We start from the raw sequence: 27,203 nt of genomic DNA on the forward strand, positions 1-27,203 counted from the left end.
ATTGGAACTGAAACTATATACGACCAAAAATCCGTTATATAGTGCCTCAAGATCTTATACAATGCCTAACGTGTATTCGTCCCTACCCTAAGGCCTCGCAAGTGTTTTGCTACAACTTGTGGAGTATTTGGAAGGAACGAAATTCAATTATCTTCGACGAAATTATGCTTAATTTAAATCGTCTTTATTACAGAGCTTGACATTTGTATTTGGAATGGACTACTCGAACTACGATGGATATTTCCTTTATTATATCTTCAATTCCTTGTTGCAGGTCCCCTACTCCCATCATAGTTAGCTGGCAACCTCCTCCCTCCAGTTGCATCAAGCTCAACTTTGATGGTTCAGTTATTGACTCATCAGCCGCTGCCGATGTTGCCATTCGCAACTCCGAGGGTCTTCTTGTGGCCGCTCAAGTTTATCGATTTGGCCAAACCTCAACGCTCGTTGCTGAAGCCTGGGGCTTAAGAAATGGACTGATACTTGCCATCCAACAACATATTCAAGATCTATATATTGAAGGAGATAATCAAATAGTTATAAGAGTGCTGCAAGGGCATTATAATTGCCCCTGGACTATCCAAACCCTAATTGATGACATTCGACAATTGCTTCGTCATTTTAGATTCTACACCATCAAGCATATTTTTCGAGAAGCTAATCGGGTAGCAGATCTTCTATCAAAAAAAGGTCACACTAGTTTCGCTGCCTCGGTCGACGTGAATATCTCTATGGATCCTTTGTTAAACAAATTAGTTCTTCTAGATTCGTTAGGAGTCTCTCTTGAGAGAAGGGTGTCCTAACTTTCATTATGTACCAAAAAAATAAAACAAACATATCATATACTTTATTCGTTTTTTTAATAGTTATACCATATTAACTTTGAATATTATTCATATTTTTTATAAAGTCCGTGAACTATTCATTCAATTCATACTCTTCATCTACATACAAATCTTTCGAAATAATAAGTTTGTGAACTATTCAAGTCATCTTCAAATAAATAGAGTTTATAGTAGATGTTTTTTTTAAAGGAATATAGAAGATGTGTTTTATATAAATAACTATTGTGTTAACTAGATTATTCTAAACAATTCTATCTATAGAGCCGGGTAGTTTCTAAAAATGTCTAGTAACCCTTGAATAATAAGTGTACTAGGCCAAAGTAAGGCATGTGAAAACTTTAGTTAGGCCTTATACTTTTGAGCTTAATTTCAATTAAGTTTAGTTTACCTTAGAGGTGATCATTTTGGCCCGACCCATTTTTGGGCAGAATTTGTTGGCCCGCGGGCCGGGCCCGACCCGGACCGCCCGCATTTTTTTGGCTTTGGACGGGTTTTGGGCAAGCCCGACCAATAGACATTTTTTTGGTCGCGGCCCGGCCCGAACGCGGCCCGACGAATGGGTAAACTTTACCTCTTTTGATCTTATTATTTAAAAATTACTAGATCATTCTCAGAAGCTACCTTTATAACTAGAATCATTCAACAAGTCATCCACAATTTCTTTTAGTGTAAATGAGCGACTAAGCACAGTGATATAGATAGAATATAATTGTAGATCTCAGGTACCATCCCACACAAAACTTTACCAAGTATGTTTGGTTCATTTTTAGTAAAGGAAAGGAAGAGAGGAGAAAAAAAGGGTAAAAAAAGTAAAAGAAAGGAAGAGAAAGAAAAAAAAATCTTAATTTCCCATGTTTGGTATAAAATTTATCTTTCCACCCAAATTTCCTTTTTTTTGAGAGGATAGAAAAGTAAAATTTTATTAAAGAGTATATCTTTCCAATTCCTTCCATTTTCTTTCACTTGATTTTTTTTTTTTTTTAATGAACCAAATATTAGAAAGTCCATATTTCCTTCCACTTTATTCCTTTTCTTTCGAAATCCTTTCTTTTTTGTTGATCCATATGAACAACAAAGATAGTATAAAGTAAAAGAGAGAAGAGATTCGAACATGTAACCTGTCATTTTAGTTTGTACCAAACAAGGTGTAAGTTACGCGAAAGTCATCCATGGTCGAGAATTGAGATTACGACGAGGAGAATGTGTAAATTGTTCCTAGAGTTTGTGTACTTGCCTACTTGGATGTTCCTTCAGAGTTGAGTATGAGTTGATAAGGCATCAACAGTTGGGCGAAGAACAGAAGAAATGGCATCATCATCATTATCATCATCATTTCTCTGTTATTATCAAATCCTTCCCTCCAAATTTCTGCACCCATTTTCTACCTCACCTTCTCCCTCATTTCGTCTCTCTCTCCTTTTCAAACCCAATTCTTTCTCCTCAAATTCCAAGCTCCTTATCAAATCCTCTCTTCAAATCCAAAATGGACCCTCCAATTCTCCTCCCAAAAGCTACATATGGGTCAACCCGAATAGTCCCAGAGCTTCGGAGCTCCGAAAACAATCTTACGATTCCAGGTATACTTCTCTTGTGGATATCTCACATTCTTTAGATTCATGTAATGCTACAAATGAAGATGTTTCTAGGGTTTTGTTTGGTTTTGGAGATAATTTAATAGAACAAGATGCTGTTGTTATTCTCAATAATATGAAGAATCCAAACACCGCTTTATTGGCGCTTAATTGGTTTCAGAATGAGATTAATTTGAGCAGAGAAGTTGTGTTGTATAATGTCACTTTGAAGGTTTTGAGGAAAGTTAGGGATTTAGAGAGAGCAGAGAAGCTGTTTGATGAAATGCAACAGAGAGGTGTTAAGCCTGATAATGTTACTTTTTCTACTATTATAAGTTGTTGTAGGGTTTGTTATTTACCCCATAAAGCTGTGGAATGGTTTGAGAAGATGCCCGTTTTCGGGTGTAATCCTGATGATGTTACTTATTCTGCTATGATTGATGCCTATGGAAGGGCAGGGAATGTGGATAGAGCCTTGGCTTTGTATGACCGTGCGCGGACTGAGAGGTGGTGGATTGATGCTGTTACCTTTTCTACTTTGATTAAGATATATGGAAAGTCGGGGAATTTCGATGGGTGTTTGAATGTTTATGAAGAGATGAAGGTTCTTGGTGTTAAGCCTAATTTAGTTATATATAATACATTGCTTGATGCTATGGGGCGCGCTAAAAGGCCCTGGCAAGCCAAGAATATTTACAAGGACATGAGCAGCAATGAGATTTCTCCGAGTTGGGGAACTTATGCTGCTCTTTTGCGGGCCTTTTGTCGGGCTCGTTATGGTGATGATGCTCTTAAGGTCTATAGAGAAATGAAAGAGAAGGGACTGGAGTTCAATGTTATTCTTTATAACTCGCTTTTAGCCATGTGTGCTGATGTGGCTTATGTTGATGAAGCTATACAAATCTATGAAGAGATGAAGAGTTCAGGAACTTGCAAACCAGATAGCTGGAGTTTTTCGTCTATGATTACCGTATATTCGTGCAGTGGGCAAGTTTCGGAGGCAGAGAATGTGCTAAATGAGATGGTTCAGGCTGGTTTTGAGCCTAACATCTTTGTTCTAACCTCGCTTATCCAATGTTATGGGAAGGCCAACCAAACTGATGATGTAGTGAGGACTTTCAATCGGTTCATGGAACTGGGTATAACTCCTGATGATAGGTTTTGTGGTTGCCTTCTAAATGTCATGACACAAACACCAAAAGAAGAATTATATAAGCTGCTTGAGTGCATTGAAAAGTCCAATCAGAAACTTGGTACCGTGGTTAAAATTTTGTTGGAGGGAGAGAGCAATGAAGGGGATTTCAAAGGAGCTGCATCTGAACTCTTTCATACAATCAGTACTGACGTTAAGAAGGCTTATAGTAATTGCTTGATTGATTTGTGTGTTAACCTTAATCTATTGGACAGAGCTTGTGAGCTTTTGGAACAGGGACTCTCTTCTCAAGTATACACAAATATACAGTCCAGAACACCCACTCAGTGGTCTTTGCACTTGAAATCTCTTTCCCTTGGAGCCGCTTTGACTTCCTTGCATGTTTGGATGAATGACTTGACAAAGGCCATAGAGAGTGGGGAGGAACTTCCTCCATTGCTTGGTATTAACACAGGACATGGAAAGCACAAGTACTCCGAGAAAGGATTAGCAGGTGTGTTTGAGGCACATCTCAAGAAACTTGATGCACCATTCCATGAGGCTCCAGATAAGCTTGGCTGGTTTCTGACAACAAAAGCTGCAGCTCTGTCATGGTTGGAGTCTAAAAAATCCCCTGAAGTAGTTTCCGGTTAAGCTCTGCATCCCATTTGTAAAAATTTCGTGGATGGATCAATTGTCTACCTTCTCACACAGTCATAGTAAGTGCTCTTCATTGCAGCATTTTATTTATTAGATGAATATTTATATAGAGGTAATTTTGTATCCCTTTGGTTACAAGTCTTCAATAGTTGTCACACTCAACTGAAGGAATCTTATTCAATCTTAATTGATCTCCAAGTTTAGTTCTAGTAGAAGTGACCAAACGCTTCTATATGCTCCAATTGATGCTGAAACAAAATCCCTTTCTTTGATGATAATAATCTTATTTGACTTCCAGTATATTGGCAACAACTGCTCCAGAGATTATGCGTATCTCACCGCACTGTTTAACATGTTCTCATATTGTGTGCTAGAGAATCAGGGTTCTAAATACTAATGTTTCCGTCCTAAATTAATAGTCATATATGCAATGATGTCCAACGAAAGTTGTCACATATTTCTTAGAATATAAAGAAGTATATGATTGGATTTCTCATCATACCCCTTATTATATTGAACGTGGAGAGAGGATGGGAAGGACACAACCCATTATTAAGGTTCTTATTGGTGAAGTTATGTTGAATCCTCCATAATGAAGGGTTGGGATAATGTAATACTTTTGAAGGGTGTATTACATTGTACCTATGTTTTCTGCGAAGGTATCCCAAAATTCAATATGATCACTTTTCCTCTACATTGTGACATCACTGTGCCTTTTGTGTATAAAATAGAAAGCAGATTGTGAGATGTGATTTTGAGTTCTCATGCAGAGTGAGTAAAGTTAGAAGTGAACAAAATATAGAATTTCAGCTGCATAGTAGTATATCTTTAGGCCGAACTTTGTATTGCTTACAGTTATGTATAAATTTTAGATAAGAATTCCCTGAAATTTTATTATTCATATTATCAAAAAAGTGCAATGTGCTTGTCAAAGAGCTTGTGGCAATCGCTGTTGTTACTTAAGCTTGAGCTGAATGGCTCCTTTCTAATTTGATGTTCCACTTTACTGTATCAAATGTTTTTCTCCAAAATGTAAAGTGTGGAGCACCGGAGCTCATTTCTTGCATACCACAGGCAATGACAACGATTCTAAGATAGGGATCTCTTTGAGATGCTTCTATCTATGAAGTGAAGGGTCTACATATGCGTTGCCCATTTACAATGATATGTGAAACCCATCAGTGACATGCAGTGGCGGAGCCAGCAGGGGGGACATGGGGACAGATGTCCCCCCACTTTTAAAAAATAATTTCTTTTTTTTTAAAAAAAAAAGAAAAAAAAAAAACACGCCAGCAGCACGCGTGAAGTTTTTGAAAAACATTCTGAAAAAAACACGCTGAAGAGAGAGACTGAAGAAGAGAGAGACTAAGGAAGAGAGATTGAGAGAAACCCTAATCTCAACGACGGAGAGACGGCGACGGAGGGACGACAACGTCGTCCGCACATTCGCTTTCGTCGGAGCCGACGACGACGAGCGGTGAGGAAGAGGAACGAAGTCACGAAGAGGAAGCGACGCTGCGAGCCTGCGACGGACTCAGGAGATGAAGAGGAAGCGATGCTGCGACGCCACGACGGAGTCAAGAGACGAAGCGACACCGCAACCGTCCATTCTCCGTCGCCGACCTCTCGTGACGCTCACTTCAGTCAGTCAGTAAGTGTTCTTGACCCTAAGTTTTAGTTTAAGTTTTTTTTAAAAAGGTAATATTTACAATTTACATTGTTTGGTTGTGAATTACTACTTGTGAAATGTTAATTTGTGATTGTGGATTTATGGTTGTTGATTGATTTGTTGTTGGTTTAGAATTGGTCACGAACTCATGATTTAAGAAATTGTTAGTTTGCAATTTGGAATTTCTAATTAGGAAATTATAAATATGTAATTGGTTTGATGAATATATGCTCGTGGATGTTTTGATTGATATTTATATTCATATGAAGTTAAAGTAGCTTCTACAAGGGTCGCAATATTGCTAGCAACATTGAATTTGAGTTGGAAATAATGATATACAAGAGTTGGAGAGGAACAAAACCCAAAAGCATATTTTAATTGATATTTGTCAGAAAACTCATAGGAAGCCATTAAAGCATAAATCTAAGCTGGTAAAAATGAAATGTAAACTAGGAATTTGATACAGAAGAAGAGTAAGTTTTGTTTATTGAAGAGAGGGAAAGTTTTTACAGGAGAGATTCTTACATTGTGTAGAGGAATCTAGAAACAGTAAAAAAATTCCAAATTGCATATTTGTTATGTAATTGGTTTGAAGAGGAATACTTTGATATGAGTTGTTTTGTTTTTTTTTTTCTAATTTTTTTTTCCGAATGCTTGACGATCAAATTTTGTCCCCCCACTTTGAGAATCCTGGCTCCGCCACTGGTGACATGTTATTGTAACTTTTAGCTCTACCATGCCAAGGGACAATGATAAATGAACCTCAGTCCTCCTTGTGTTTACTTCCAAGTTATTGTAGTTTTTAATACCTCAAATGAGGTCCTATCACCCTGTGCTACTCCATTGTATTTTTTGTTATGAGGTTGATACTTTGTTAGTACTTGTAAAGACAAATGTAACTGACGTAGAATCAATTATCCCTGGATCAGAATTGGGATTGTTTTGGATATCTTCTCGAAAATGAAAGCTAGAACAATTCTTGGTATTATTGGTGAAATGGGGAAGTTGTTGAGTTGTTGAGGCATGTTTAGAGTTAGTCCCTAATATAATTCTATGCCACTGCTCTATGTCTACAACAGAGAACTTTTGCCTTACCCAATCTTAGGTTGACACATTAATGTTATAGTACTGATTAATATGAACCTGAAATTTATTCAGCTTGTAGTCTAGGTTAGACGGATACGAGTACGGGTACGGGGACAGAAAACGGCAAGATTTTGAAAATTTAGGAAAGGGTACGCGTACCTATAGTATCGGGTACGAGTACGTGACCTAGAAGAAGTACCCATGCTACATAGCTTATAGTCACTGGCTCCCAATATAAATATAAGAATTCCGATTACTTTGATCGCTGACATTTTGCTGACATATAAACCAGTTAAGCAACAATACAGCTTTTGCGGGTTCTTAATTTTCGAACTACATAGTTTTTTAAATTGTAACTGGCTGGGATTAGTTTGTGGATCCAGGCTTATTGTCATATGCCTCAAATTAGAAGTGGTCGTTAGTCATTACCAGTTTGTATTTTAGGGATTTGTCAAGCTGTTCATAGTTAGAATTTATTTCATTACCAACTAAAGGGCAATTCCTGGACCGATGCTCAATTGCTCACCCCCTTCCCTGAAGTTTATGAACCTGAAATTGAGGTTTATAACGAGGATATGTTTATCCAAGGATGTTAGAGAATTAACCTACTTGACAAAGAGAAACATATTGTTCAGTGATAGACTTCTTTGTTAAGTGGGGTGGGACTAACACGTTTGCAGCACATCTGATTGGGTGTTTAAGGCTAGCATTCGCGATTATGGCTGAATTTCAGCTCGTGCATGTATTGTGATTGAAATGACTGTTTCCTGTGGCTATTTAGGTGCTACTGTCAATGAACTGAACTTCTCCAATTTCCACATTGGGTTATTTATCTGTCGATGAATTGTGAAATATGAGGTCCAAGTATTTATCTTGCACTATGAAATGATACAAGTAGGTGGAAACATAGTAATGGCAAACATCTATATTTGTATAGTTTACTTGGATGATTAGGAAAGTAAATGGGGTCATTTTCCTGGCAACAGAATCATACTGATAATTGTGGGGATTGGTGAATGTATCTATGTGTAGGAGGAGGTTGAAATGATTATATTTGTTTTGAATGGGAAGGTGATGAAGCACATCCAACTAGTTGGTAAAATTGCTATTTGTAGGGCAGTTCTTTTGTTTTTTAATTGGATTTTCAGTGCAGTACTGAAGTATTCAACTTGAAGTACTTCTGTGGGATTATAAGCTAACAGTTAACTAAATGGAAGATGACAGGATTTGAGTCTTTACTTTGTCTTGGTTCATCTTAGGATTCAAGTTGACTGAATGAGACTATTCAACTCGGACTCTACTATTCATATCGGACATGGGTATGTGCACAAGTGTTCATCTTGGCAAATTTAGGAATTTTTTTTTTTTTTTGCGAGTATGGCCCAAGAACACATTTTAGGGTATTAAGATCTAACAGTGATACTTCAGGTATAATGATGAGTCCGAGTAACTTAGATTATGGCCTACCGTAATTCTTCCATTAAAAAATACTTGAGAATGCTATAATTGGTTCTGTTGTGGTGTATATGGGTTCTGGGAACCGGATTTCTACAAGCAGTGTGTTAAACTAGATTTCTCAAGCCTGAATTGCACGTCGTCGCAATTTTCTTCAATCTCCACCTCATTTCTTTATAGTTAATAGTAATGTTGTTTTCACTAATTGTCCTTTGTACTGCTTCTAATCATATTACTCCATCTACAATTCTGATTCCTTTTCCTCAATTGAAGGTATCTAAAACATCTTTCAGGTGAAGTCAAATAATATTCAATTGTCGCTTATAGAGACATATGGGATTTCTTAAGCATACCTTTGCAGAATGATTGACACAGTTGTGCTTGACTATGTGGGATTTAATTTTATACGTCCGGCCTCTTCTTTAATTTTTAAATTACCTTCTTTTTGGAGCCAATAAACTTGAAGAGAAGATTTTTAAAGGCAGAAGTTTTGCGCAAATTAGATGGTAGACACACCATTCGCATTATAATACAATAAACAAAACAACATCCTCAATGAACAACTAAGCAACATGAAGATGAAAGTAGAACAAAAGAACAACACACAAGACTCAATGAACATCTGAATCAACAATGAACAACAAGAAAAAAAGATGAACATAAGAGGAAATATCTGATGAACAACCATTCAACCTAATGAATCGACAAAGAAAACACAAAGAACAAAGAAATATTTGCAACAAACAAACTAAGAAACATAAAAATAAAGGTCAACAAAGGAGAATCGTCGAGATCGATGTTCATTGGAGAACAATTGATGTACGTTAGTTTCACATGTTCATTGGAGAACAGTTGATGTACATTAGTTTCACGAGTTTTATATTTTTTGGGTTGCGTTTTGGCCCGTGTCTACCATTCTAATGGTAGACGAAGGGTAGACACTAGTCCACCATCTACCAATTGGAAGTTTTGACATTAGGCGACCCTGTATTTTAGGGAAGACATGGAGCAAGTGTGCTTAAACAAATTCCTAGTTTATTGCCTGAACGTGCAAGCCGACATTACTGTATTGACCTTCTCTTCTGTTTAGAATGTTTAAAACCTTATCAGTTTAGGTGGCCTGCACGTTATTCTGCCGTCTGACCTGCTGTGAAACTAAGAACAAACTCTATATAAGGGTGATATTTGGGTGTTGCCTTTATTATATGATATAGTCTCAAGCTATACAATCACCATGGGAAATTGCTTTCAAGTTATGATGTCTCAAAAGGGGGCATTTAGCTCTAACAGGGAACAGGAATTCGAGGAACTTAAGCAGTATGCAAAGGTTCACCCGATTCCTTTTCTCGCCTCGTTGCCATGGGAAGGCAAGACCGAGATCCTGCTTAATCCCCCAACTTCTCCAACAATGCCGGCTGATGATATGACCAAACGTAGAACTGTAAAGATTGTGGTAACAAAGAAACAGTTGGAGGCATTGCTGAAGAATGTGAAGGAGCTGGAAGCTGCCGGAAGTGTTGTGCAGTTTTCTGAGAACTTTTGGGAAAATGAAAAAAGAACGAGACACAGGTGGCAGCCATGTCTTACTACCATCCCAGAGTAGGTTTTTGTGTGCTTTGATAAGCTACAAAACAACGGAAATGGTTGAGACATGAGATTTATTTCATTTTCAGAATTACTTCTGTTTCCGAAATTCCAGCCATTTTCATGCTACATAGTTTATGAGCACATTAGGGATACTTTTTTGTCATTTTTCTAGTGGTATATAGATTAGATGCAACCCAATTTTCTCGGGACGCCTGTGTTTTTACTTGTGTAAAACCTGTCCGGAAAATGAGAGGTGTTTTTTAGTTTGGATTGTACCTTTCTTACCTCAGTGATTTAGGAAGAGGATGTACTGTATATCAATTCATGTGACTAAGCAATTGTCTCTGGAACATAGAATTATACAGGAAACTTACTATATCTTGTAATTTATTAGCTCATTTAGTCATTTGCATTGGAGTATATCATAAGTTAGGAAGTTGAGATGATCAGATGATAATGATCTGAATGTTCTCTTTTACTTGAGTAGATTAGGGATCAGCATATAGAGAAGTAAAATGTATATCTGATAATTTTACTTACAGAACAAAATGAAATCAAAATTTACAAAATCACATTGTTGAGTCATGTATCTCAGCTTCCAACCGATTAACGGCGGTTTTTCTAAGGCTAGCTGTTGTGACTCGTGACACAATAACCTTCTTCACATACACTGAAAAAAATGCACAGGAAAATCTCCATATCTTAACTTCTTGAGCTCAAAGTTCCCAAATTTATTGAATCCTCATTAGGATTTTGTGACCCTGCAGAATCATCAGATATTTCACGAGTTAATGACCTCTAAAATTAGTGACATTAGTTGATGTTATACATTAAACTTTGAAAAACATGTAAAGTTACTATTGAAGTATTACCGTTTAAGGAAACTTCTGCCCCAAATTTTCTTGTTATCACCGATTGTTGCTGGTATTATTGCCTTTTGTCCAGCTGATGGTTCTTTCTTTACTTTTCTTGCTTCAACTTCTATGGCTTTGCTCAGAGTGTCAACCTTCTTGATAAGCATCTGCCAAGGAATTTTTAGCTGATAAATATATTTGCCTGATAGAGAAAACATAAAAAGTTATCTTGATTTGGCAAATTAATACCTTAATCTCTTCCTCTTTGGCACTTAATCCATCATCCTTGGCCTGACAAGTCTTCCTTAAATTGATCACTTCTTTCTGAAGTCTATCATACAAAAACCCTGACACTGCATCTTCATTCCCTATATCTTTACTTTCTATTTCTGTTTGAATTGCAGATTTATTGTTCTTTGACATGTCAGCTTTCGCAATCAACTCCGAGTTTTCCTTCCCACCACACTCTGCACCCATCGCCTTAGACTTAGATCCCCATAAACTTTTCTTGGATATATTCTCTCTTGAAATATGATTCTCCAAACTATTCACTTTCTCCATCCAAGGCTGGTGAAGTGGAGAGCTCCTACTATTGATCACTGAAGCTCTTGGCTGCGATGAAGATCTCTTCTTAGCTCCACCATTGTTTGTAACAAATCCCAGGATCTGATGAGTAGTATTCGAGGTTTTTGGTGTGCACTCGTTGCTTGAAGCATGCTTCAGGCCTTCTTCTACAACCTTAAGTCTCAGCTTGAATTTTTCCTGTGAAAGCACCTAATGAGATTCTGGAGGGGGAGGGAGAGTAAAATAATAATGCAAAGCTGGGTTCTTGGGCTGGACACCGGTACATGAATTTGGCCGAAAAAGTACCGTTTAAGTGTTCAGATTCATTGTTAGTGCATCAAATATCCAATGCGGGTAAATAAGGTAAAATGAAGAGTCTGAATAACATAGGTGTAAAACACTACATTTTTACCTTTAGCTGCGCTTCTGCCTTTGCAGTTCTTTCTGTCACAGCTAGTTTATCTCTTAAACGTTGCATCTCTGCCTGGAAATTAGTATAATGTTGTCATTTTCTTAACTGATAAATGAACAGCTCCCTGGATTTCCTTAGCATTTGTTCGGTAAGAGTTTAGCTAAAAGTTTTATACCTGCATGACCCTGCGCTCTTCCAACCATTGCTTCACTGGCATAACCTTATCATTTTCATCTTTCCATTCATTAGCAACAACTGTTGCTACTCTGTTCGCTGACACTCTGGCTCGTGCAAGCTCCCTCTCCAGAATTCTCTTCTCCTCCTAACATGTATCAAAAAAGATTGATAGCTTCAAACACCAGTGAAAAATTGGAAGCGATTTACTGTCAGAGGATTAGATCTTACATAGAGCTCAGAAATTTTGCGTTTAAAGTCTCGAACAACATTAGCAGTAGCTCCACCAGCTAAAACAGCCTCCTCAAGTTCTTGAACAGTCTGGCTAAGTTTTTCAACCTCTACGACTTTCTGACGGTTGGTCTTTTCAAGTATTTTGTTCTCCTCCTGGCAGATTTCGATCTTTCTCCTTAACTCAAGGTTTTGGTTTTGTATATCCTCAACTATCAAAGCTCTTTCGAGGGCACTCCTCAAGATTTTCTCTGTCTCGAGTAGAGCTGTTTCTTTTGACTTTGTAAGACGCTCCATAGCTTTCTTATCATCTAGTAAAGATGCAATCTAAAAAAGAAAAAGAGAACATGAAGAATAAGTGAAAGAATGTAAATCAGATTCTAACTTTAAATACAGCATTACCTCATTTTTGTACATCTTGATCTCGGCTTCAAGTGGAGCAATGATTGAATCAATTGGTAAAAAGTCATCATCTTTTTGGTCTGTGTGTAGCCTCCTAAGGGCTGCTTCAGCAGCGAACTGTGCAGCCAATGCATCCTTCTTCTCTTCTGCTAATTTTTTCATCTCTAGATTCTGTGTTTCATCAGCTCTTTAATCTTAATATTTGGTTCCTTATGAAACCTTAATAAACAACTGAATGGAAGCATACCTTCTGTTGCAGGATATTCTCTGTGACTCTCAGTTTCTCGTCTAACCTATTACATGTAGTTTTGAGCTGCACGAGTGGGGAAGAAAACAGAAGGAAATTCACGATACATAGACAGGCTTAAGCGAAAATCATGGGGTAAGAAAAAATCTGTAAGTATAAGTACCTCATCTATAGCCTTTTCCTGCAGCGCTTGAGTTACTCGCGAAGCCTTGATCTCATTATGTGCATCACCTAGCTCATTATCTTTCTCTAAAGCCATGATTAAAACCCAAAAGAATTCGTTGGAACTCAGACATAGCTGACTAAACACATTGTTTGATGAAGTATAAAATAGTAGCTTCTTATATAATATGTCAAAAGCTATAGTTTGTTAATCAGTGATTGAAAACTTGATCTGTTACGTTGTTTTATTCGCCATGCATCTTTAAAAGCGATTTATGAGTTACTTAGATGCCAACATCTTAACAGAATTCTTATACTGCTATGGTGATTGGTGCATCAAAGACCGTTGTAGGGTACGTTCTCAACATAATTAACGTGAGTTACAGATGATTAAATTCTTGGAAGAAGTTGGAACTTTGATTTTCAGGTGTTTAATCAGAATCAGTTTGTTAGAGATCATGCATCCTGGTAGTGTTTAATATTTGAAAGCAGTGGGGCAAAAAAGATGCACTCCACCTAATGTTGATTAAGGAGACTTCATTTCATCTTCATAGATCTGCTTAGCATAGTAGAAGATAGCTACTTTTTAAATGAGCAAACCACTTTTCTTTTCTCGTTTTTATTTTTGTATGACATTGCTGCTGTACCCTATGCTAGTGAGACAAGTGTTGGACATGGATAATTGTCCGACTAACTTATTTCATGAAAACTTCTCGTGATTTTTGCCCAAAATGAAGTGTTATACTACCTTTAGCGGCTTAGCCTTTACTTATGTTAGTGTCGGTATTGACATGGATAATTGAGGTAAAATGAAGAGGCTGAATAAAATAGCTTGTATCAAAGATTTAAGAAAGATTTGAGCGCCGCATGAAGTCCAATACCAAATGAAGTACGAAGTAGAAGTAGGTCGGTTAGATGATATATCAGATCATAAACATTAAACAGAGGGTTACATTACAAGGGTAGGGTTGCTCAGCCGTTCACCATTCATAGTCTTGCTGGAGAACAAAGCAATATATACCAAAAAAAAATAAAATATGTCAATTGCTACAAATGTTCTAGATATATCCTTGTTTCCACGTTTCTCATATGGGTTGCGCAACAACTGCCGGTTAAAAACGACTGCAGTGCTTTGCTAAGACAAGTGCGACAAAGGGCAACCTGCGAGCTCTCTCCGTAATTTCGGACCTATTCTCTCCAGATTATTTTTAGTTCAGTTCAGTTCAGCTCCAATTATCATTTCATAATTTGATTCATTTTAGTTCAATTTAGTTAAGTTCAATTCAGTTTCAGTTCGGTTGTAATCAATTCATTTCAATTGTAATCAGTTCATTTCTGTTGTTTTATGTTGAAGAGAACAAGCCTTCATCTAAACTATAATAACGGGATGCTTATAGTATCACATGGACCTAGACCTTGAATTGGTCAACATGTTCCTCGGCTCGGACTGTCTGGAAACGATATATTGGCATGCTCTCAATCACATACTTGATACTTCTCCTGTTTTGTAATGTATTCTTGATAAGAATGTTTTACGCACTTGCAACATTTCACTTTTTGGTAAATTTTTATACAAAGAAAGCCTTAATTTATTTAAGATATGAGTTATGCTTGATTTGTTCTCCTCTTCCGTGGTTCATGGTCGCTGAAATATTGCAAGTATAAAGAAATAAAAGAAGTATGTAATTTTAATTTGCCCAAAAAGGTGTTTTAGGTCTTAGTTTCTAATTAAGAAGGGAAAGTAAGTTGGCAAGGATAGGAATCATTGATTTTGATAAAGTTCATCCGATTTAACACAAAATCGCATAAGAGGAGAGTTTGAACACGTATAAGCTTGATAAGGTTTAATTGTAAAATCAATTAGTTATAAGAGTAGCTCATCAAACTTAAATATTAAGGATCTTCTCTCTAATTTCAATATAGACAAACTCACATATGAATTAACACTTTATAAGGTTGTTCAAAAACTGCACCTGATATTGAGCAATGGGCCGAACCTAGGAATGATGCAATTATCGTAGATAGTTTTAATAGAGAAAGAAGACTTGGGGAATTTTGTAATGGTGTTTAAAAGAGAGGAAAGGGGTGACGTTCAAAACAAGTGACATTAATATTTAATAGAAAGCTAAACTATCCACCAAACAGACTTGTTTGATATGAATCATGTCATATCTAAGTCATACTATTTTGTTATGCAACTAAATGCATTAATCTGGGTATGATTTTTATTTGACATTATCATCTTAACCCCACACGGCCACACCCAACCACCAAGGGAAAAAAATTAGACCTTCTCAGAAACATATTATCTTTGGCACTAAATTAATATCTATTCTTATAGTATACGACCGTGAAGGAAAACAGAGTAACAACTTAAACGGGAGAAAATGAAAAAGTTATAAAAGAGAAAATAAAATTTTAAGTTACGAGACAGATAATGAAGAAGTTATAACAAAACGAAGAAGTTATCAAATGAGTAGATCATCTAAGTAGAGAGAAAGACAAATGAAACCCAATAAAAGGCAAGGCGGCAATACTGAAAGTTGTAATGATTACAAGTTTACAACCCACGTGACATGAATCTGGTGCATATTAATTAATGTGCACTAGGATCATATTAGTTTTTTTAGGTGTAACCTTGTTCATATTTTATTTTTCACATGATTTTTTTCAAGTAGTGAGCATTTAGAAATTTATTACAAGACTTGTACAACACTTTTAAAAAGTATACAAACTAAACTAGTTAACATCGACATGATATTTATAGTTGTTGTCCATAAATATGAAATATCTATATATGCTATGATATGTTGAACTCATGTCGGATGGCATAGATTTAGAAGCACAGCAAAGTTGCACAAAAAGGTAGATAACAAACGTCTATATGTGCATATGAAAAGCAACAAACCTTTAAGCTGATTTTGCAATCTATTAAGCTCCAACACATAAGGGTCCGTTTGAGGCTGAGAAATGAAGTTCATCTCTTCTGTTATGTAGTATTCCATTATACAAATACTAACAAATTAGTATCGTTTTTCAATTTCCTTGTAATCTGATGAAATTTGTACTGTGGATTAAGTGCAAAAAATGGGGCTTAATATAGTTGATGATAAATGGGGGTAGGGGAAGTCCATGCTTTTAAGTTTTAAGGAATTATTAGCGCTTAAGACTTGTAAGAAATGTGAGAGGGAAGAATTGGCCAAAATCATTTTCTTTCCCCTTCAAATTTCATTTTCCTTTCATATAATCTAATCCTTAATCATCTCATAAGTCCGTTAAACCCGCCTAGACTCCTCCTCCTTTGAGAGTAACCGTTACTATCTAATTAATCATATCAATTTCTCATTTCCTGATCATCTTTTGACTCTTAATTAGTTTTTGGGTCCGGACGTTTCTCTGGATTGATAGTGTGTTTCCGTACCTGATACGCATTTTGTTCTATTTCCAATTAAAATATATTAAGGAAACTCAACATTTAAAAGGTACAAATATAATAATGTGGACATTTAAAACATGATTAAAAGTTGGTTGAGATGGTAATTGTGTCATGTATAATAACAAAATGTCACGGGTTCAAATCTTGTTGCTAATCACATGACTTATATACATTGTTACGCACACCTTTTAATATATTTGTATACGTAACTTCTCTCGACCCAAACAACTCCCAAAAATAATAGAATACTTCAAAATAAAAAATAAAGCCATATGCGACTATTAGTTTAGTTTTTGAGAAAAAATAAATTGTAATAATAACTCGGTTGCATTTGGATTTAGTGTGGTCTTAAAAAGCATAATGAAAATGCTAGTGTGCTTTTTTTGGATGAATTTTTCATTAAGTTTTGAGGATTTGGTATGAGTACTATATATATATATATATATATATATATATATATATATATTATATATTATATATATATATATATATTTTTTTTTCTGAAGAAGTATGAGTACTATATATGATCATTTGTTTTATGTGGGAAGTCAAATTTTTTTATGAAATTACAATTTATAGAAAATAAATTACTTAATCAAATTTATGGAAAAATAAAGTTCACTGTGTTGTGGGAGAAAGATCGAAACGTGAGTTTACTCTCCACTTATATCAACCATAGGTTTATTTTTTATTTTTGGTTTTGGTTTTGGTTTTTGGAATCTTTGTAAATATCGTATTAGATGATGATTGATCTTTGAGGAACATAAGCATCAATCTAGTAGGAATGTTATTTCTTCTTCATCACCACTCATTAATCAATTAGAGAGATTGATACGAGATTTAATTATACTTTCTCTTATAGTACACTATGGTTTTGCTTTATTCCATTTCAATAAAATTAAATAACCATTATAATAAACATGAATATTGAAGGTGATAGAGTAATCTAGATGGTTTTATTCTTGATATTGAAGGGTTTAACTTTTTTAATCCAAAAGGTAGTAGTTAGGTTGGAATTTTCTTTTGTTCCTAGATGACCTTAAGAATAGTTAACGTAAGTAATTATATTTTCTCGAAAATGTTTAGGACAATTGCTATAATTTACTTGGTGGAACCAATCAAAACTGAAGGCAAGGGATTCGAATTTGGAACATAAAGCATCCCAATAAATTAAGATATACTTTTGCTACTTTTTAGTATACGTAAAATTGAAATGTGCACAAGGATCAAAGATAGGAAAAGAGATCGATAGAAACAAATAAAAGAGAACCTCATATGCTAAGCGAGAGAAAAAGTGAATATATTATCAAAACTTCAAAGTTGAAAGTAATAGAGAAACCTAAGTTAAAAAAAAAACGTTGAAAGTATAAAAAAACGGAGGAATCAGAGTTCAATTTGCTTTGTAATTATGACGAGGTTGATGACTATGCTAATAGGTTGGTGATTATAAGACTTTTAACAACTAATTGTAACATTCTTTGTATTTCCCTCGTGCCACATGACAAGCATATATGATAATAATAGTCCATTGCGTTAGCGCTAAACCTTCCATAAACCATGCTTTGCTATTCACTCGAAAATTAGATTAACCATTACACTGAACTTATTTAGAGGAATAATTATGAAGCCTAATGACTGTTATTTGATAGATTTTGTACTGAAGTGGCTTAAAAGTCAAAACCAAATTCGGATGAAATTAAGATTCCTTTCATCTTTGCTTAAAAGTATACAATATAAATGATGATGTATTTTGATTAAAATTACATTCAAGATAAGTACCAAGTACTTAGCTAAGGCCACTTGGCAGAGCAAAGCACAAACAAAAGTTTCCATCTTACCAACATTTATTTTTGTAGTGGCCCAAAAATTATGTCACCAAATAATTTGCAAAACGTTTTGAGTGATTGAGAGTCAAAAATTGGGCTTTGATTAAGAGATTGGGCTTATTCATGTAATCAGGATTTGAAAGAGACTTCTTCTATGGGGGCTGTCAAGCTACTCCTCTCTGTGCCTCATTTAGTGGTCTGGGTTAGGTAAAACTCTTGTCATACTGAAGATTAGCAAAGGGCAAAGGGGCCTTGTTGATATTCTTGTGTGTTTCATACTTGCATTACATCTATCATATGATATTATATGAAAATATTAACTAGCTTTGTATGAGGTTGAGGTAGTACAGTAATCATCTCATATCTCTGAGGGTTAGGAATTAAATATCATGGTACTTATTTGAGGAATTATCTTATGTTTACTCAAATGTGACCCTTCATCTTACCTTAAAAAAAATAACTAGGTTTGTAAATTTTTGTGGATATAATGCGAATTATATAACTCTTAGAATGCGTTTCCTTCACCTGAATAACCTGAACTAAACTTATTGGACATCATTGGAACTTATTGGACCTGACTGAAACTTATTAGACCTGATTGTAACTTATTAGACCTTATTAAACCTAATTGGAACTTATTTAACCTTATTTAACAAAAAAGTTGATCAGTAATAACATAAATATTATTCCTAACATAAATATTATTCCTCAAAATTTATTATAACATAATAATCATTGAAATTTATTATTTGACCACGATTATAATATTTTTTTTTATAATAACATAATCAGTCAATAGTAATATGAGTAATAAAATTATAGATAATAATGCAAATATAATACTATATAATCATAGCGGTACTTTAATTAAATTTTTTAATGATAAGATATCAGTTAATCATAATATAAATAATAAAATAATAGATAATGTTACAAATATAATACTCACTCTGTTTTTTTTATTGTTCTCACTTAGAATCTTGACACTATTCATACTTAGAGAGAATCTTCTCAATTTTTTCAATTTATAAGAAAAAATAGTCATGTGGGGTCTTGTTTGATTCGTCTCAATTAGTAAGTTATTAATAATCAATCGTTATAATTTTGCTAATATATAATAAAAGATATTTAAGTTCAAAGATGTGCATTGGGAGATGTGCACAGGAAAGTGAGAAAGATATAAAAAAACGGAGGGAGTACTATATAATAATCATAATGGTACTTTAATTAAAATTTTAATTCAAACTTATTGATCATTGACTATTTGAATCTTATTAAAACTTATTAGACCTGATTGGACTTGATTGAAATTTATTGCACCTAATTGAAATTTATTGCACCTGATTGAAACTTATTATTGATTGGAACTGAAACTTAATTTATTAAGCTGAAAAGAACGCACGTAGGGGATATAAAGACAAAATTGCTCAAGCGAGTTGAACGTCAAATTGATGATTATTATCTATCTATGTAACATATTTGAAGAGATGTGTTGCTTACTAGGAACCAATCCGGATATCCAAGTAGATCCTCGTTTTCCTTGCCGGGGATAGTACTTACCCGGTACTCCAAAAGAGTGATAAAGAGCCAGAATCAAGGAACTATATTCTCATATTCCACTATTACATGTTAAGGCAACAAATGGGGACTTAACTTCATGTTTTTTCACTTTTTGGGGAGTCATTTTTTCTTCTTCACTCTTTGGGAACTGTAGTTAAATATCAAGTCATTTAACTAACCAAAAAAGTGATTTAACTCACCTGAGCATTAATTGATGAATTAAAAAAATCTTAATTGTGAATATATGACTGAATTGTGAAAATAAAATTCTGAATTGGGAAAAGTAATTTAAGTCACAACATTAATTGATAATTTCTTCACAAACAATTCACATCGAGATCAACTGTTTCTATCAGACAGATCATATTTTCCAGCAAATAATTAAAAGAGACTCACTTAAACAACGACGGTCTGGCAAAATTGAAGGACGGTGGCTTGCTTGACCGGCGACACAAGAGAAGATGTAAACGCAGAATGGCATATTGGGACAAAACCCTCGCCGCAAATTATAGACAAACTGACGAAAATTCAAGGCCAATGCGCCAAGAATTGGGAGCAAAATCGAAGGATTTAACATTCCAAAATTGGAGCTATTATTATTCAATTGATCCAGCAGTAGTCGCTTATGATTAGAGGACATAATGTAGCGTTTATATTCAAGAATTTCGGCAAATCATGCCAAGAATTATACCAAATTTCTAGCCCAAGCTGATGAGAGTTTGAGGCTAAAACCATCAAGAACAAGGGGCAGTCCGTAGCGTGAACACAACCAATCATTTAATCCGCCAAATATGCTTATGTTCGGAGATCGATTGAGGAAGCGAATTAAGTAAAGAATTTCCCTAAAGTCAGAGGAGAGATAAATGAAAAGAAATCAAAAGTTGAATAGAGAGAATGATAGGCAGTAAAAAAAAAATTTTGTTAATAGGAGGCCCATAAACTAACTATAGTTAATCCCTTTCCATTAGAGTCCCCAAACGGTGAAGTAAAAAAAAAGATGAGTCCCCAAAAGGTGAAAAACCATAAAGTTCAGTCCCCATTTATTTCCTTAACTCACTATTACATCATGCTTGTATAAAATGAAATAAATGAAGAGAAAGTTCTTTATTGGAAAATTTGATCATATAAATTCGATTATATGATACAACCTTGTTTTAATTTTATATAATTTGAAAATTTAATTAAAGAGTAAAATGATTTCCAAAGCGGGTCAAATATAAATCAAAAGCATGGTTTCTTAATAAATGAGTTTCTTTTTCATTAGTATTTTAATATATGAGAATATGAAATGAAAACGACATTGTATAAAATGAGTAGGAGGAGTTGGTTTTCTGGACTTCAAATCCATAGACACAATAATCATAATCCAGACTCTATGAATTTACATAATATATATTTCGTCCGTTCTAAAAAAATAGTAAAATATTCATCTCTTTTATATTAGGGTTTTTTGAGAGAAATATTTCACTTATTTCATAATTGAGGTAAAAGTATATATTAATTCTATCCATCCTAAGCTAATCATATCGTTTCTTTTGGCTAGGCATTGGCCGTTGGTATTATGATGTAAGAAAATATTTGTGCTACCTAACGCAAACATAAATTAGTGTTGAAAACAAAGAATTGCAAAACATAAAGAGAACAACAAGGTTTGATACTACTCAAACTCTCGCCTTATTCAAAACTTGCGTACGAAATAGAAGTAAACAGATTACGCTAAATAAGCAAAACACTAACAACCTGACACTAGAAAATAGGAGCATTAAACCATGATCTAGATATGATGACCCACTAACATATTAATATCCTAAAGACTCCACTAACTAAATCAACTCCTAATAATATGCCACTAACGGCTCAATTGAACAAATCATCCTAAGCTGCTAACTAAATACATCACATTTTCCTAGACTATAGAACTAATTTTGAATAGGAGACTCAACAACTAGTTCATCCCATGGAGGGATGATGCAAAATGTAGCTCAAGAAGATGAAAAAGAATCTAGACGTTTGGAAGAGCACACAAAAGGAGAAGAAAAATAGCCTATTTTTAACTTGATAACTAGTTATTAAGGCCGGGCTATGCCCCGGGTAAGAAACAATATAATACTTTATAATAATAACACTAAATACAACTTAATCTAGTGGTTAAAACTTTGATATATGTACTTGAGATATCGGGATCAACCCTATATTATGCAATTTCTTATTTTTTTTATTGTACATGAAATACATGAACTAAAACTCTTTAGAAAGAGCGCCACGTGGCACATTTTCTTATTTTCGTACGCTATATGTATGGGTTAAAACATGATCTTAGAAATATAACTTGCACAATGTGGAAAATGGAAATCAGATAAAAACTTGTGTCTCAGAGTATTTGTTTTCAGAAATTATGCAAGTGAATAAAATCTAGAATTCTCTAAGAAAAATGGTAGTAAGCTTGTAAAGATGTTGGACCTGTATGTTGTCATACGCTGCAGATTAGACTGTGTTAATAATGTCAGCTGTTGTCAGTGTTCCTGATTTATCGACGTCTAAATTCTTGAAGCAGTCCATTAAAAGAGTGACATCCTCATTGGTAATCTTCTCCATCTCTTTTAGCTTCAGTATAATAAACTCTGCAACACTGTGGTAAATACATTCAGTAAAATATAAAGATCAATATATAATCAACTAAACAGTTCTTTGATCAGCTTTACTCTTTCCTAATAAGTGCAATATATACTTGATTTTTCAGTCTGCAATACTCATTTTCTACTTTCTTCTTGTACTGACACGTTAGGAGTTCCCCTGAAGAGGAGGGTCGTCTCTCGATATTCTTTTTTCCTTACCTTTCATAAAATAAAATCACTAATACACACCTTACTTTGGTATCTCGAAACTAATCAAACTTAATTTGCCAGAGCTTTTATTCTAACATGACGTTCTTTTGTTTAAATGGTCAAGCTAAATAACGACTAGTCGACTATAGTTTATGAACTTTTTACGCCTGTTCTCCCCATCTTATTTTCAGTTCAGTTTTGGATAATACTTTTACTCTCACATATCACTATTCATTTCAGTTCAGCAGTTTTATGGCGAAGAGAACATACCCTTACTTCCACCACCAGGAGACAAGTGTTGCACTTACTCCGTTACTCCAGTATGGATTTGGGTAAAGCATATTGATTTTGAACATCAATATATACTTCAAATGAAAAAAAATAACTTGATCTTAGGGAGTTGACAGTTCTAGAGTTTATGAACTCACCTGACAACATTGTCATTATCAAGATCAGCTGCTTCAATGTCAGCAAAAGTAAGCTTCCTACCAAGAACCCGTTTCAACAAATATCTTTGCCTCCTCTCTGAATAAAGTTCAGTTAAGCAATAAAAGAACTGAGCTAAACAAATGGTGCTGCTCAATATCCAAAACACACCAAACATCCGACCCTTTGCTGTAACAAAACTCTCATCTCCATAACCAAGTGTAGTAATTGTAGCACAAACACAATAGAAGGCATCTATTGTACTCATACCTTCATGAAATTTCAAGAACAACGTTCCGGAACTCATAAGCAACACTAGAAAGAACAACACCATCAAAAACTTGTATTTAGTCTTGTTAGTTTTTACCTCTTTAAGTAACTCAGCAGGGGTGACCTTGTCGCGGAGATGAAAAACTCTTGCCACAAGATTTTCATTCTTTTCAACAATGTTGTCAACCGCGTTGCTAAGAACCAAAACGACCATGGCTTCCCCAGTGAAGACAAACAAGCACGAAAGTAGCTTCGCGAGAGTGGTGGCTGGGACAAGATCTCCATATCCAACCGTGCTCATTGTGACAACACAAAAATACAGGGCATCCACTATATCATTTGTTTTCTTTCCCTCAAGCTGACTTCTAACTAATACAAAGCAAATTGTTCCAACACCAAGGTACAAGGCCAACGCCACGAACACGCGTAAAAGTACTGGTTTTGACTGATCATTACTACTAATAGGGCGTCCAAGCAATGGGGTTTTGAGATTCTCAGGGTTAGCTGCCATTGGAGAAATAATCAGACTTCAGAACAATGACATTTTAGCTAGTCTGTGCGATAATTATGTTGGTAAATGAAGAGTTACATGCGATAAAAGAGAATAACAAGTCAAATACTACTCAAACTCTTACTTCATTCGAGATTTGCGTTCAAAACAGAATAAAAAAATTTACCTTAACCAAGCAAAACACTAACAACCTTACACTAGAAAATAGGAGCGTTAACCATGATTTAGATGATGACCCAAATATCTCAAAGACTGCTAAATAAACTAACTCCTAATAATATGCCATTAACGTTCAACTCAACAAATCATGGGATGGGGAAAATGAAAGCCCTCCAAATAGGAATTAGTTTGTATTGTTGGCATTTTTAGTGACGTTGAAGGTAGGAGTTCGAATCCTCCACTTATTATTCTGCTTTTTTTAATGTTGTTTTAACAACATATCTATATCAATATTTATTAATTATTAAAAAGTGCATTCCTAAGCAAGGATATATACCACATGATGCTATCTCATAGTGTGTTTACTTTATATAAACACACGCATATAATAAAAAAATAGAATCGCATCTTATAAAATTTGATCTCATAATCTCAAGCTTATTTTAACCATCAAACCAAACCACGTTATTTCAAAAAAAAAAAAAAAAAACCAAATCAAGTAATATTTGAGCTCTGTTTGGGGAAGCATTTCAGGTGACTTAGATAAGGTGCTACAATTTTAAGTCACCTTATATGATTAGTGGTGTTTGGTGGAGGGACTTAAATAAAATTTAAGTCCAAAATTAAATTGAAATTGAGTTGGAGTAAAATGGCTCTGTTGATAAGGTAACTTATTAATTTAATTGTTTGGCAAAATTAGTTGATTAAGTTGATAAATTAATTTAGCAAAATGAGTTGTTGTCAAAATTTCGGAAAGATTTTTCAAAATTTCGGTCACCTGATTTGGAATAGGTAAATTTTTTAACTTATCATTTAAGTCATTTTAGCAACCTGAAATTTTATTTTAGGTGCTTCCCAAACACTATTAATCATTTTAGCACCTCCAATCAAATTTTAGCACCTAAAATATGTTAGCACCTTATCATTTAAGGTAGCTAAAATGCTTTCCCAAACAGAGCCAATATAGCTTTTGAGATCAGGTGCTGAAATTTTTTTTTTTTATTTTCTTTTTATCTTTTTAAGCTTAGAATGATATTTTTTTTATTTTTTAAGTCTAAAAAGATATTTCAGCTACAGTCATAAATAATATTACCAAACAGGTTATGCAATCAGCTAGTTATCAGTTTTAGCAGCTTAACTGTTTCAGCTGTTACCTAATCAGTTTCAACCACCTCATCAGTTTCAGCTCCATTTCAGTCAATGTTGCCAAACATAGCCTTGGTGTTATATTTATGAAATAAAATGTTAATAAAAAAATTACCTTAAATAAGCAAAACACTAACAACGAGCGTGAACCCATGAACTAGATATGATGACCCACTAACCTATAAATATCCCAAAGACTCCGCTAAATAAACTCCTAATATTATGCCATTAACGGTTCAATTGAACAAATCATCCTAAGCTACTAACTGAATGCATCATATTTTCCTTAACTATAGAACTAATTTTGAGTCTAAGACTCAACACTCCCCTTATTCAAAATTCTCGTACACCTCAATGCTGGACTCGTAATACTCTATACCTGCTGCAACGTGTAGTTATGCTTTGAAGACTTGGCATGAGGTCAGGGAAGCCTCGGTGATTAAGCCGCAGGGGTGCTCGTAGCTGTTGGTCCCGCACCCTGAAGTGTGGAGTATGTCGCAGGTGGGGTGGTCCAAGTGCAATGTCGATGCTGGAAATATGGCAGGGCTTGGTGTGGGGGTTGGGGCGGTGTGTAGAGACGATCGAGGAGAGTTGCAGGGGTGTGGTATGATGCAGCAAAGAGTGGGCTGGGAGATGCGAGTCACGGAAGCTCGGGTGGTAGTAGAAGGGGTGCGGTTGGCAAAGAAACTCGGTGCTAGTAAGCTTGTCGAGAGTGATTGCCTCCAAGTTATTTCTTCTCTCACGTCAAAGTCTGTTGGTGCTAGTGCTTTTTGTTTGATTATTGATGACATTCTTGATTCTGTTAAGCATTTTGATGTAGTTGTGTGGTCTTTTATTAAGCGTGCGGGAAATCAGGTAGCTCATATGATGGCTCATCTCCAACCTATGGAGTATGACTATAGATGTTGGGTTGACAATTTTCTGGACACTATTAATCGCTATGCGGAGTTTGATATATTGAAGTAGGTTCAATTGTCCACAAGGCTCTGTGCAATTAAGATTATATTGGACCCTTTATCAATAAATTAAAAGTACAAATATGTTTCAGTTTTGATTGATTTATTTTTATTTTTTTAATTTTTTTTTTTTGAAAGGAACCCAACGGGAACAATTATATTAAATCATCCAAAGCAAACTTAACCATAGAGTGCGGAAAATCCTCCCCCCAAATACGTGAGCCCACCTCCAAAGGCTGAAAATGGGCTAACTCATGAGCTACCTTATTCCCGACCCGCTTTACAAACAACCACACAACAATAGAAATGGAGGGACTAAAGATACAATGTCGTCAATAATTATATTGAAATTACTAGAGCCCTTCTCCTGCTTTAGTAACGCTTGCACGACCCGTTGGCAATCACTTTTGATGATCACATTCTGCAGCCCCAATACTTTTGCCATCACCACGCCTTCGAAGACTACTCGAGCTTCAGCAATGGGTGCCTCTCGATTCGCACGAACCTGGACAGCAGCGCAGCTCAAAATGGAGCCTTCCGCATCTCGACAAACCACACTCAAACCCGAAAGACCCCCCTGCCTGTCCAGCATCTACATTAATTTTCTGCCAGCCTTCACTCGGTGCCTGCCACCTCACTGGAATCGTCACATACCCGACTCCATTCCCTGCTGCCTTCACCATGTCAACTGCCTCCCTTGCTTCGGCACATGTTTTAGCGTCATATGTTGTAGTTTGATGGGGTGGGGACAGGGGACACCTCTCGCTCTATCGACGCCTTGCATCTCGCCCCCCACACAGCCCAACAGGTGGTCAGAAATAAACATACCTCTCCATCGTCCATCAAGTTAAAATAGTACGCAAACCAATCTGCCACAGACGAACAGCCACGAGGCACGCCATGCCTCACCTCACTACTAGCCCATATACCCTGTGCCAGTTGACAGTAGGCTAAAGAGTGTAGTGCTGAATCTTCCGCGGCGCCACACACACCACATAAAGCACTGATTGCAGGGACTCTCTTATGGAGTCCGATCT

The 27,203-nt window shown here is 35.4% G+C and overlaps 4 protein-coding genes across 6 annotated transcripts; 2 read left to right on the forward strand and 2 right to left on the reverse strand.

Moving 5' to 3' along the window:
• Positions 1-1,944: 1,944 nt before the first annotated feature.
• Positions 1,945-13,760, forward strand: LOC104900807 (pentatricopeptide repeat-containing protein At4g16390, chloroplastic). Of its 3 annotated transcripts, none has more exons than XM_019251147.3 (3): positions 1,945-4,267; positions 5,283-5,859; positions 12,902-13,760. In XM_019251147.3, exon 1 carries the CDS (start codon positions 2,151-2,153, stop codon positions 4,200-4,202), a length of 2,052 nt encoding a protein of 683 aa, XP_019106692.1. In that variant the 5' UTR covers positions 1,945-2,150; the 3' UTR covers positions 4,203-4,267; positions 5,283-5,859; positions 12,902-13,760. The 3 variants fall into 3 exon arrangements, with proteins under 3 accessions (XP_019106692.1, XP_048491682.1, XP_019106691.1); XM_048635725.2 differs by lacking the exon at positions 5,283-5,859 and having other exon boundaries at positions 12,902-13,024; positions 13,358-13,760; XM_019251146.3 differs by lacking the exon at positions 5,283-5,859.
• Positions 10,509-16,128, reverse strand: LOC104900806 (microtubule-associated protein 70-5). Its single transcript, XM_010688328.3, has 10 exons — positions 15,960-16,128; positions 13,053-13,138; positions 12,890-12,955; positions 12,643-12,813; positions 12,241-12,567; positions 12,011-12,157; positions 11,836-11,907; positions 11,109-11,621; positions 10,878-11,026; positions 10,509-10,766 (listed from the first exon to the last, which is right to left on the reverse strand). Exons 1-10 carry the CDS (start codon positions 16,054-16,056, stop codon positions 10,751-10,753), a joined length of 1,644 nt encoding a protein of 547 aa, XP_010686630.1. The 5' UTR covers positions 16,057-16,128; the 3' UTR covers positions 10,509-10,750.
• Positions 16,129-22,357: 6,229 nt separating this feature from the next.
• On the reverse strand, positions 22,358-23,905 carry LOC104900867 (two-pore potassium channel 1). Its single transcript, XM_010688395.3, has 2 exons — positions 23,127-23,905; positions 22,358-22,502 (listed from the first exon to the last, which is right to left on the reverse strand). The coding sequence occupies exons 1-2, from the start codon at positions 23,903-23,905 to the stop codon at positions 22,358-22,360; spliced, it is 924 nt and encodes a 307-aa protein (XP_010686697.2).
• A 1,797-nt stretch (positions 23,906-25,702) lies between these two features.
• Positions 25,703-26,176, forward strand: LOC125492923 (uncharacterized). Its single transcript, XM_048635670.1, has one exon. It carries the CDS (start codon positions 25,703-25,705, stop codon positions 26,174-26,176), a length of 474 nt encoding a protein of 157 aa, XP_048491627.1.
• The last annotated feature ends 1,027 nt before the right edge of the window (positions 26,177-27,203 follow it).

This window comes from Beta vulgaris, chromosome 8 (assembly GCF_026745355.1).
Source record: "Beta vulgaris subsp. vulgaris cultivar EL10 chromosome 8, EL10.2, whole genome shotgun sequence".
In the NCBI taxonomy this organism is placed as follows: Eukaryota; Viridiplantae; Streptophyta; class Magnoliopsida; order Caryophyllales; family Amaranthaceae; genus Beta; species Beta vulgaris.

Bases quoted from the DNA above. Each gene is read 5' to 3' on its own strand.
- LOC104900806 (XM_010688328.3), bottom strand. From the start codon at position 16,056: ATGGAATACTACATAACAGAAGAGATGAACTTCATTTCTCAGCCTCAA. The intron at 11,622-11,835 runs GTAAAAATGTAG...GTGCTTTCACAG, and splicing joins AGGCAGAAGCGCAGCTAAAG to GAAAAATTCAAGCTGAGACT. The intron at 11,027-11,108 runs GTATTAATTTGC...ATTCCTTGGCAG, and splicing joins CCAAAGAGGAAGAGATTAAG to ATGCTTATCAAGAAGGTTGA.
- LOC104900867 (XM_010688395.3), bottom strand. From the start codon at position 23,905: ATGGCAGCTAACCCTGAGAATCTCAAAACCCCATTGCTTGGACGCCCT. The intron at 22,503-23,126 runs GTGAGTTCATAA...TATTTACCACAG, and splicing joins GATAATGACAATGTTGTCAG to TGTTGCAGAGTTTATTATAC.
- LOC104900807 (XM_019251147.3), top strand. From the start codon at position 2,151: ATGGCATCATCATCATTATCATCATCATTTCTCTGTTATTATCAAATC.
- LOC125492923 (XM_048635670.1), top strand. From the start codon at position 25,703: ATGTCGCAGGTGGGGTGGTCCAAGTGCAATGTCGATGCTGGAAATATG.